Genomic DNA, 12,434 nt, shown 5'->3' with positions numbered 1-12,434 from the left:
ATAAATATGCTCCTCACCATTTTAATTGGTGAAAGCTGCAATTTGTGTTTCAGTCTCTAAATTTCAGCCATAACCTAAATTTAGATGCTTAAAATATTGAGATACAGATTTGTTTTAATAGTCTTTTTCATTCAAGACCACAATGGCACAGTTTTTACGGTAGTCCTTCTTTGAAAAAAATACCACTATGTTTCTTTTCCACTATTCTATTTTCTTTCTTACTAAGGGTTCTGCAAAACAACAGCTCTGCCCAGCATTTACACAGGCACATAAGTTTGCCTATAGATAGATATTCATATGCAATATATATGAAAATATGATACAACTGTTCCTAAAATAGCTGCAGTAGTAGAAGTCTCTGCATAACTTGACAGAAAAGTTCATGTACAGAAATCAGTGAAATCAGAAGACACAGAGCAATGAATTAAACAAAAGTGTTTGGTGAAAGCTACATGTAGCAATCTAGAAGGTAGACTTACAAATGCACAGCTTACCTCCTTTATTTTCTCTGTACCAGAGGTACATAAAATAAAGAAAGTGGACAGGAAGAATATAAAAATATTCAGGTTAAACTCACTTAAATTAGAACTCATTAGAATTTGCTCACTCAAATAAGAACAGATCCACTGACTTACTGAGTTATACAGCATGCATAATATATGAGTGCTTGATACTTACTGTAAGATGACCAGATCTCTGTCCAGTACAACACAATGTCTAACATTTAAATCACCCATATGGAAAAACACACTATAGTCTTGTACTAGGGTATTCATAGTCTCAAAGTCAACCATGTATTTCTGTGTTTTACCAAATTACATCATATCTATGAACCCTCTTTCCAAAAAGTTACAGAAGAGATTATTAATGTATGTACAGTCTACACTTTCATATACAAAACTCTGTGGACAGTCCAGATCTTGACTGCAGTGGGAGTGCCTGGGTGAAACAAAGAGAATCTACTTCAGTGTTAGCACATGAACACAACGTGAAAGCAGAAGCAGTATCTGCCACCCATGAAATCTGAAGTAACTTTGCCCATTGATACACTCTTTCAGCCTGTGTTATATATCAGTTACTTGTGTGCTTTAATAGTGAAAAACACTTAAGAAAACAAACAAAAAATTAAAATTATGTACAAATACTCAGGAAGTAAATTGTTACAGTTAACAGTCCTGGTCCCATTAACATGAATACTCTTATGTGCAAAACAAGGATAGCCTTTTTCTTGACTCTTAGTGGAATGTGAAAGAAAAGTAACACTTGATTACTTACATGTACTTTGTTTGACATACAGCTTCTCAGAATATGTACTTTAGCAAATAAAATGTGTTTTGAAGCATGTTACATAATTAAATTAAAGTACAGAGAAAGACGAGCCACATGAAGTAAGGCGGAAACCTCCCAGCAGATCAATCAACTCGATCACAGAGACTTTTCTTTTGAAACCAGACAACATATGATGAACATCTTAAATATACATAAAAGAACCTACAGTTACTTATGTTTCCTGTGAAGGGTGAAGATATTTTATGTTTTATTCAAAGGCCAAAATTATTGTCTCCTCTTAAATAAAGTAGCTGCGCTTACCTTCCTCTCATTACTTACTGAAGGTCCAGAAGTCAGATGACACTGCCAGAGAAGTCCAGTAGTTTTACAGCACTTAAAAGTTGACTTCAAGACACAGTTCTAAAGGTTTTGCTTTTAAATTAAAGCTGCTCACAACAAATGCCTAGCAAAGGCCCAGATCAAAGTATCAGGTAATTGTCTAAGCAGTCAAAACAGAGAACACTAATTAATTAGTAATAAATATCCTGAATTATTAAAGATAAAACTTCTTTGATCTTAGTTTCAAAGCTTTTTTTTTTTTTTATGGTTGGAGTGCAATATTTCTAAATTGAGAGGCCTTTACTAAGCATCTCCCAGTTGCTGAGAAACTGTTGCTATAGAGACTGAAAAAGAGGTAGAAGCTGACAGAGTAATGCAGAAAGCACAGTGTGCTGTAACAAAGAGTTGGGGCAGCTACACAAAGAAGAAAAATAGGAAGCCCTAGTGGTAATGTGCTAGAGCTAGAATTGTTCAGACCAACCACAAAGCTCTTCAGCATACCCAAATGCTAGGGTTTAAGAGGAATCTATATATAACATTTGTAAAACACATACAACTTAAAGACCTTCTCATAAATTTTTCAACGGTTACCATAACAGCCAGGTAGAAAGAGTCATCGATACCATGAATATCCTGCATACATAACAGGACTTAGGGACTTGGGAAAAAATGTGTCCCAGAAATTGGTTATTACTTATAGAAAACCCGAACTTACTGATGACTAAGTCAATTGCTGTTTTATAGCTGTAACCAACGTTGAATATGTTACCATATTTTAGCTTTCCTATTTTTTTTTTTCTTTCTTTTTCTCCTAAAAAAAAGCTAGGAAAAAAAGCTTTTCCATTCACTTATGCTTCATGAGAAAAGACCTGAATTCCCCTGCACACCACTAGACAAATCCAGTTAGAATAATTTAGGATAGGTGAGACATCCCAAGCAGCTTTTTCTTTCTGCTCCCCGTCTCTGAGAAGAGAGCTTTTCAGCTGGTGACTCAGAAGTCAGATAGGTCTACTTATATATAGCAGGAAAAGGTATTTTCCCTCTCATTAACAGCTGTGCACTGCTGGTGCTTGACCTGCAGGTTGTTTGAACTATCTCCACTGGCAGAATAAAGGAATTCAAAGAGTAAGATTGCTAAAGCCTATTCATATAGAAAAAGCCCAAATGTAAATACATATTAGAGAAGCTAACTTTTCTATCTTGGAAAATGAATTATAGAAAAACCAGGTAGTTTTTAGAGACTACTGGACTGGTAGCATCCCTCCCTGCTATTTTCTCCTGAGACATCTGCCTCCAGATGCTCCTCAGAAACTCAGCCAATCTTCTGTGCATACACTACTGGAAACTAATTCCCTGGGGACTACTTCCCATGAAATGAATGGTTCCTAACCCTTCTCTTCAAGTCTTTTTACAACACCTACCTCTACAATTTCCATGTGAACTATTCCATGAAGATACTTATAATAATATCTCAGTTCCTCTAAATGTTGCTTCTCCCATATACACTTTGCATAGAATCCCAGATTCTTCCAGACCACTTGTGATACTCTAGCTCTCTGAGCTCCTCTTTCTAAGACCAGCAAGACACCCCTCCCAGTCCTGTCCTAATGAGACAGTAAATTATCTTAGTTTCCTCATATAAGAATTCTGCCCCCATTCAGAGCTTGAACCTCCATTTGAACAGAAATAATGAATTTATTGCAACTATATGTAACTGATTCAAAGAACAGGAAGCTTTCTATTTTGTTTTAAACATATCTGATAAAAAATTAGCAAGTACAGGAACATCATTAACACAATCTTCATCATTTAAGACACCAAAGATGCAAGTAAAAGTGGTTCCTCAACAATTCCGTTTAAACAAGAATTTAATTATGTTTGACTTAAAACACACGAGTATTCTCTTGAAACTCATTAAATAAATAAGAAAAACATGGAAACAAAGATGAACTTGTCACTAAGGAGATATATAAAAATATTTTTTGTTTAAAAATCAATTTTTCCTAAGAAGATATTTTATTACAAAAACACTGTGTTTCAGTACCTCTGAAAAAAATATTTGGAATTACAAAACTTCTACTCACTATATGTGACAGTCCTCAAATTTTTCATATGAACATTTTAGGCATTAAACTATGTTTTTGCAATAGTTTATTGGTCTGAAAACACCCACATGGTTAGATGCAAATGAAATCTTAGACTCATTAAAATCAGTAGAAATTTTACTTTGGTCTACAGGTTAAAAATGTTACATTCGTGCTGGTTTTGAAATTTTTTTCCACCTAGAGTTTTCCCAGATTTTTTTAATGAGGAAAATACTGCAAAAGCTACAGCAATGTTTAGACTTTCTTTCTAGTTTGCTCTTTTGGGCAATGGAAACCTTATTTAATATGAGAATTTCCAGCATTTTTTTCTCCAGAAAACTCTAGCTAAAGTGACCCAGTAGGTAAGGTTTCCATTTCTGTTTAAAAAAAAAAAGGCAAAACATGAGCTATTTTTGCTGGCCTCCTAAAATACTTCCACATGCAAGGAGATAAAGCAGGGCACTTTGGGAATACTTGAACACCTGATACTGATGTCACAGGAGATGGCCACAACTAAGCACATTGCTGCTAGCAGTGTTAAGGCCTCTGCTTAGCATTGCATGCTGACACAAGAGGAACAGGACAGCTCTACAGAACAGCAGTGCCATACAGGTAGAGAGCAGACAGGGAAGGACACTCTTATCTCATTGGGAATTCCCTGTCTGGGTTAAACAAGGTCATGGTTAGCCAAATAATTAAATCCTGCATTCATGAAGAATGTCTTACTGTGTCTTTAGTCCTTTCCCAAAAACCAACCATGGAAAACCAAAAGGTTTTGTGCTCAGTAGAGGCTCTGGGTATCTAACTCGGAAAAGTTTCCCCATTCTTCAGCCCATCCTTAATGGCGAAGAACAGCTCATAATAAAGAATAGGCTGATACAAAAGCACTGAAAAGAATCTGAAGGAAGGGAGAAAGAAAACAAAGTAGGGAAAAGGTCTGTAGAAATGAAAATTAGAAAGAAATTGTGAGAACATTGGAAAAGAGCAGGAGTTTCACAGCCTGAAAATAGAGGGAAAAGTGAAAAAACAAAACTGAAACATGATTTAGTGTTTATCTGTTCTTCTTTTGATGAATGAGGACAAAACTTGAAAAGCAAAATTATAGGAAAAGCAGTAGAGAAACACGTGGGAGAAGATGTGGAGTTTTTATTCTGCTTCATATGGATGCATTTCATTTATTTCCTTTAGTGCAACGAGCTTTTCCTAAATGAAAGAAAAAGCATATTTTAATACCACCCGTTCTTTTAATCTGCACTAATTTCTAGCACAAACTTAAAATATGTTAAAACAAAGTAATCCTTACAAATTACTAGTATGACTGAAGATCACAGAACCTGATTAAAGCTGGAATGTAGAGTTTGGGACCAGTCTTTTTAAAAATTTCAATAGTACAAATAAATTCTTTTTGTCTCACTAAGTGACAAGAGGTTCATTATGAAAATAGTACTCAATGATTTTGTATTTTCTGAAAAATCTCTAATTCTAGTAAGGTCTGGCCTTCATTCATGCAAAGTCACAGCCATAAATATGCCAAAAGATATGTATACTAGCATAGACATACTCTGAATACAATATAAGCAAAATCAACATAGAATGTAGAAACATTAAATGAAATATTTCTGTTTTGCACAAAGCCTGCAGAACTTTGGGGTGCAAATTCAACATGTACATAGGTAAACTTATTTTATCATCTCCTTTTGGGCAGAACAGTTGTCTGTTAATTTCAATACACAAACCTTACCTTACACTTATAAATACCCAGTCTTTACCATGCCTAAGTGCATGTGTGCAGTTTGTACACCTAACACTTAAAGGTCTGTGCTCAAAGTTGTATCACAACGTGCCCATAGGTGGCAGAATGGGCATACACGAGACTCAAGTAACCCTCACCTGAACTAGCTCGTGGGCTAAGCGCCATAGAACTTTTTGGGTCGTTTCATTAATTTCTAGTTCTGTCATGGCTTCCCAGTTACCATTCTGGAGCCTCACTGGCATAGAGAAGATAATTCCTTCAGGAATGCAAAACTGACCTGAAGAAGAGGGGGGAAAAAGGATAAAACATGTTATTTCTGATTACATCCTCACCAGTGTCAACACTAAGTCCTACAGACTTGCAAAAGTCTACAACTGTAAGATCTCATTATAAATGGAGACTGCCTTTTTCAATCTACAGATCAAAAAAGAATGTCCCTTTTACTGTAACTTTGTACTTCAGTTAGATGTGCATGAATTATAGCATCAGATGCGTTTGGGCTGCAAGAGACCTTTAAAGGTCTCTAGTTCAACCCTCCTGCCATGGGCAGGGACATCTTCAAATGTAACTGAGCCCCATCCAAGTTGACCTTGAATGTTTCCAGGGTTGAGACGTCTCCCACCTCTCTGGGCAGCTTGTTCCACTGTCTTATCACATTCATTGTAAAAAAACTTAATTATATCTAATCTAAATTGACCCTCCTTCACTTTAAATCCATTGCCCATTCTCCTATTGCAACAGGTCCTGCTAAAACATTTGTCCCCATCTTCCTTAGAAGAACTTTTAAGCACTGGAAGGTGCTATAAGCTCTCTCCAGAACCTTTTCTTCTCCAGAGCCTTTTCTTTTCCAGGCTGAACAACCTCAGCTCTCTCAGCCTGTTTTCATAAGAGAGGCATCCCTGTGATCATTTTATGAGGCCCTCCTTTGGACCATCTCCAACAGGTGTCTTTCCTGTGTTGTAATAACACAATTGTGTATCAGTTGTGCATCTTAAAAAAGGGGAAAAATTATTGATTTCATAAGGGTTAAATGGCTGCTGTGAAATATTCCTCTTATTGGTTTACATAACGATACAAGAGGAACACACTTTCATAGGCTAGGCTCTAAGAATTATAAAGAGCTCTTGCACAAAACACATACATCAGAAAAGCATTTAAACGAAAAGACTAAGAGATCATTTGCAAAAAGACAACATTAACCTAAGAGATGCCTCTGAAAAGTGAGCATTATCACAAGCTCTGTTAGATTTGGAAGTTCTTATGATGAAACAAACTCTTAGCCTCACACGATTTGTTTTACAAGATTTTATTAAATGAAAAATATTGATTAAAAATAACATTATAGATGGGGAAAGCTATTATATGCAGGGCAAAGCTACAAGAGAACATGTGAAGCAAAACCAGCTTTACCTTCACTAAGTATTCCCACAGAAATGATCTCCTCAGAAGGAGAGCCATGGTACCAGTACCGCAGCACTGTGGCTATGGCATGAGCAGGTAACATTCCCTTGCAACGAGACACCCGGGAACCCAGCGTGCTCTGCGCCGACACCAGCTCTGAGTGGATCCATTCGCTGCCAACAAGACATGGAGAGAAAAAGCATGACAAACTAAGATGACTGAGGAAGAGTAGTTTTCTAAAGAAAAAAGAACCAAACCTGAGGAAAGAAAATAGTCAAAACTTACTCAAACATCGCTGCTGAAAGCAAGACATTTTTACAGACAGAGAAAAAAGTCAAACAAAGTTAGGCCATTTACTTAAGTCTTAACCTCTATTATTACTGTAATTTATATTTTATATGTAATTTCATATTTTATATGTAATTGATATATTACTGTCTTCTGTAAGAGCCTAGCCACAAACCAGTCTGCCTGTGAGAGGTTCAGTACAAGCCTAGAACATAGAAATGTCTGCTCTCCAGTAAATGCTAAGTCTAGACCAGAGTGGGAGCTCCAGATAGCCAGGCCAGGATGTATGTAACATCTGCTGCCCCCTCACTGCACCCACCCTTTCTCTGCTACTGTTCCTTCCACAGGAAGCTATCTACTTGCTAGGTATCCTTTTCACATATATTACCAAATCATCTGTCTTGGGAAACTGACAACATTAGTATGCTCAAACCTATTCCATGTAATTCAGGTTCAGAAATCTGTTTAATACTATTTCAAAGTTCCTTCATGCAAACTAGACATCTAAATCACTATCTGGACTTCTATCACTTCTTATAAACTGCTCATGATATAAGAGAAATCCATTTAAAATGTAGGAAAAATATAGTTATAAACAGAGTTGGCAGGAGAGTGCAGTAGCACAGCACTAGGATCTACCCAACTTCTTTTGCAGATGGAGTACCTCAACTTGTGTTTTCCTTTATGTACAGTGCCAATCAGTAAGGACAAATCTTGAAAACAAAAACATTTCTTGATGTTTTATTAGACAATTCAGATAAGCATGGATTAAAAGCAATTATTTAATTTTACTTGAAAGAAATAAATCTGTACTGTACCTATCATAAATCATATTCAACAAAGGACGTTGAAAATTAGGAGGGCCCCAAATAGCACATTCATATCCATAAAGTTTTGCATGTGACAAATCAATGTAGTTAGACCCAGTAATATTGCCCCAAACAATCACATCTTTAACTCCTGCAACAAAGGAAAGTGAAAAGACAAATAATTTCAGAAAAATGGGCTTTATAAATCCTTTTCAAAATGAATTATTCAAATCTGTGCCCTGCCTTGGTAGCAGAAATTATTTGACCTGAAAAATGCAACCAAGTTCTCCCTAACATATGAAACCTCATCACAAGCTGAAAAAGAAGCTTTAATTTATATCATGTTACTGTAAATAATAGACAAAATCTAGTAAATCTTTAACTCTTAAAACAGTCAAATCATATTGCAAACATACAGCTAGGTTTCTTTTAAAATCCTCTAAAAACAAATATAAAAACAGTAAAAACTACCATTTAAAAAACTACCTGCTTTGGTGCAAAAGGATTTTCTCAAATAACCTGTTGATAGACTATTCAGTCTCTTAACTTGCTTTTCTATTTTATTAGGCTCCAAAATATCTAGACTTTTCATCAATGACCAGTTCTAGCCATGCAACACTCACAGAATCCTGATGCTGAGCAGACTCTCAGAGCACCCCTTTGCTATGCAGTGCAGAACTGTGCAAATAAAACAAAGCTATAACAATTGACCTGAAAATGGAAGTTAATTAACCTCAAAATAATACTACAACACAGTTCTACTTTACTCTCATTATCTGCACAGCAGTATGTTGTCATGTTTATTCACGGCTCCAAAACAACAATGCACTACAGAGTGCAAATGCAATCTTGAAGTCCTAGTTCCCAATCTGCAAAACAATTGTCTTCCTTAGCATATTTCCAGCATGAAATACACACCAGAGTGGCAGGGCTGCATCTCAGAGCTAGCAAAGACTCTGGCATTCTGTACAGCCAAGAAATTCAGTGGGTGCACCGCTGTGCATTTCTGCATGCATATCAACTGTGTTCTGGGATTAAATATATACTCTTGAAGGTGCACTGAATTCCCCAAATGCTAAATAAACATTCACCTGCTGTGTTCATATTCAGCTTCCTGGCCAGCATGGCTTTAGCTGCACTTTCCCAGGATGTTGAAATGGCAATTATATTTTCAGGCTTAATGGATGGGCCATACATCCTTAACATTGTTGCCTTAAGGTTTGCAAAGGTTTTTCCTGATGAAATGACTTTGACCTCACTCTTGGCATTCTTCTCAATCAAGGGGGCATACACTTGGCAGATCTCACTCACTTCTCTGATGTAGTTCTCAAGGGATTGGACTTCAAGGTTTAAGAGGACATCATCAAGAACAATGATAACATCAGCATCAATAAAAGCCTGATCTGTTTTTGTGTGCTCTGAAATACTGCGGAGAAGTGGGAATGCCATGTCTTCAGCTTCCATTACCATACCGTGAAGCATTTCCTTAAACTGCTCAGTGTCAAGCAAATGGATACTGATTTCTGTGGTCATCCCAAACACTTCTCCATTTGCCAACAGCGGGATCAGATGATAACAGATTGGAGCTGATGCACTGGTAAGAGAGCATGTAGAAAAGTTACAGTTAACAATGAACCACTGCTTGCTTGGAAGTATTACATAAAGACAAAGGTGTTTATTTTGTACTGGATTGCACTTAAAAGATACCATTAGCTTGTACCCTTTACTGCTCCTTTTGTCATTTTAACAGGTTAAGAATTAAGAGTTGGGTCCTCCTTTCATTCCTGAAGCCTTTCATTTGAAGTCTTCTCCATCCTGTGCATTTCAGTCAATGCCACCACTTAAAATTTATGTCTTTATAGAACCACAATTTTTTAAGGTGCTCTATTAGGACCACTAGAAATACAGGAATTTCTAGAAGTAAAGACCTACTCTTTACCTACTCTAATATTTCCAACAACATTTAATGCAAGATAGCTGCACCATAAAATTTCTAGCTTATTTTGCTAGAGAATTTCTCGCTTATTTCTAGCTTATACTTGTTTTTCCCTAAACTGATCTGAGGTCCAAATGATGCCTGTTCATACCCCTCATTTTGAACTGGTGTAGAACATAACAAAACCATAAATTATTTCTAAGTCATATACCAATTGCTAAGTTAAATACTAATAGTGAGGGTGCAGAACCAAGTAAATTCATGAAATTACAGGGATTTGTGATTAACTTCAGATGGTTACACCTGTTATATGTGATAGGAAAAAGTGCATTCTTCTGAACAGAGTAAAAGTTCACAGATACTCTCTTCACTCTCACCTGGTAATCCAGATCTGCATAGGATTGATAAGACTTTTAATCTCTTCATCCTCTTTTACAATTTCAAGATGTGCCTGCAGGTTCTCCTCAGCAATGGCTAACATCTCCTCACTCAGCATCATTGAAGTGATGCCATAAAACTTCTAAGAACAAAAAGGATGATCCCTAAGCAAATGGCAGTCCAAACCCATCAAGGTAACATTAACAATTGCTTTATTTTATGTTTGAAGGAGGAAAAAGGAACAACAATGTTGTACAACATGGGCTTACAGTATTAAAGGCAGCTTATTACCTGAGCATATTCCAGAAAATCATTCAGTCCTCCCAGAAGCTGACCCTTCCCTCCACGGTCCAACAGTTCTCTCCAAATGATAGGAGACTGTCTGTGTTTCCATCCATTTGTTTCACAAATGTCATGAAGCCACTGCTGATGACATCCCCACCAGATGTTTTAATACATCACATCTGATAACATTTAAACATTACAACTACAAGCATTTCTTACTATTTCCTCTCAATATATAATTACAAGGTGCTTCAGAATTTAATTCCCAGTGGGTACAAAATGCAGGAATAACACAAAGCAAGGTATGGTGATACAGTGGGATAGCTCACCTCCAGGTCTGGATTTCACTTAGTTGTCTTAGTGGTACAGAAGACAGCAATGTTGTGAAGCAGAGAGTAACCTGAGGATTCTTACTGAGCCACAGAAGGTAAGTAAGATGAAGAGGTTAATTGCTTCTCACTTAACTGTTTGAGTTACTTGGTGGAGGTGTAAAGCAAAATACACAAGGTAATAAATACCACAGTACTGTCTATTTCATGGAGTAAGACTGCAGTTTTTTTCTGAGCCTTATAGGCAGCATGTCTATGACATAAGTATACTCAGACAGGCCCATCCACACTGTAAACAAATATGTGATATTTAACTTCATACTTCCACTGTAATTCAAAGCCCTTGAATGCCACAAAGGCTCTTGACAAGAAAGAACTCTGAAGGTATATGTAATCACAGTGAGCAAAAGATTTACAGTCTGAACGGCCATTTATACTTTAAAAATACCCCAGAAAACCAAGCAAGCAAGTAAAACCACCTTGAACTTTTTATTGACATAATAGAGTTGAGGCTGGTCCACACTTTGTGCCCGTTTTCTGTAGTAAAACTCAGAGATGTCAGTTGCTCGAAACATTGTAACCTTTCCTCTGCCTGGCTCTCACAGCCACAGATGCTTCTGCAGCACCTCTATCTACAGAGCAAACCACTTATACAGGAGAAGAAGAAACATACTGCAGATAAGCACATTTCTTGGTTTGTAGAGCACTGGAGCACCTACCAGCTACTTGATTTACAATCTCTTACCTCCCACTTGTCAGGGTGCTGAGTAATCTTGTGAACCCTGAAGTTGGGCAAGTTAGTCTGGAGATAGTCAGCCAGGAGTTCAGCTTTGGCATAGTAAGGGCAGTTTGCCTTACCTGCAAACAGCAACAGCAGCACAATTGGATGGTTTTGTCATTCACTGATACGGGCTTAAAAGACCAAACATCGTTTATTGTGAGCTAGCTAAGGAAGAGTAATTCTGCAGGTGAAAAACATTCCCGAGCCAGCGTCCAAGGGGCCGAGGAGGCCACTTCTGGGAGCACAGCAGCAGAGATGCTGACGCCTCATCGGCGGGATGAGGGGGAGCGCTGACCCGGGACCGCCTGAGGCTGCGCTCCGTGCGGACACGGCTCCCGGAGAGCCGCAAAGGGGCACGGGGGTAAGCCTGCAGACAGGGCCACTGCTGCAAGCACGGAGAGCTGCCCTGCCCGGCTCCCGGTGCAAGGCGCCGCTGCCGGAGCTGCCCCGCCCGGGTCCCGGCGCAAGGTGCCGCTGCCGGAGGTGCCCCGCCCGGCTCTCGGTACAAGGTGCCGCTGCCGGAGGTGCCCCGCCCGGCTCTCGGTACAAGGTGCCGCTGCCGGAGCTGCCCTGCCCGGCTCTCGGTACAAGGTGCCGCTGCCGGGGGTGCCCTGCCCGGCTCTCGGTACAAGGTTCCACCGCCGCCGGTGCTGCCCCACCCGGCTCCCGGCTCTCCCCTCACCCGCCACCACGAACTTGGCCATGCGCGCGCCGCCCTCCAACGGTCGCTTTGGCGTCGCTCAGCAACGCGCCGCGCGCCGCAGCAGTTTGTCCCTCGGCCC

At 38.6% G+C, this 12,434-nt stretch overlaps 1 protein-coding gene across 1 annotated transcript; it reads right to left on the bottom strand.

Annotated features, from left to right (window-relative positions):
- Positions 1–4,569: 4,569 nt before the first annotated feature.
- On the bottom strand, positions 4,570–12,356 carry MDH1B (malate dehydrogenase 1B). Its single transcript, XM_059476230.1, has 9 exons — positions 12,335–12,356; positions 11,617–11,729; positions 10,549–10,683; positions 10,257–10,399; positions 9,035–9,537; positions 7,953–8,094; positions 6,856–7,019; positions 5,583–5,722; positions 4,570–4,895 (listed from the first exon to the last, which is right to left on the bottom strand). Exons 1-9 carry the CDS (start codon positions 12,354–12,356, stop codon positions 4,839–4,841), a joined length of 1,419 nt encoding a protein of 472 aa, XP_059332213.1. The 3' UTR covers positions 4,570–4,838.
- Positions 12,357–12,434: the final 78 nt, after the last annotated feature.

Source organism: Ammospiza nelsoni, chromosome 7 (genome assembly GCF_027579445.1).
Source record: "Ammospiza nelsoni isolate bAmmNel1 chromosome 7, bAmmNel1.pri, whole genome shotgun sequence".
NCBI lineage: Eukaryota > Metazoa > Chordata > Aves > Passeriformes > Passerellidae > Ammospiza > Ammospiza nelsoni.
This window is presented reverse-complemented; position numbering and strand designations above follow the sequence as displayed.

Coding starts and splice junctions, on each gene's coding strand:
- MDH1B (XM_059476230.1), bottom strand. CDS start 12,356: ATGGCCAAGTTCGTGGTGGCGG. Junction 10,400..10,548: donor ATTTTCTGGAATATGCTCAG/GTAATAAGCTGC, acceptor TTTTGTTCTTAG/AAGTTTTATGGCATCACTTC. Junction 8,095..9,034: donor GCTGAATATGAACACAGCAG/GTGAATGTTTAT, acceptor CCTTTGTTGCAG/GAGTTAAAGATGTGATTGTT.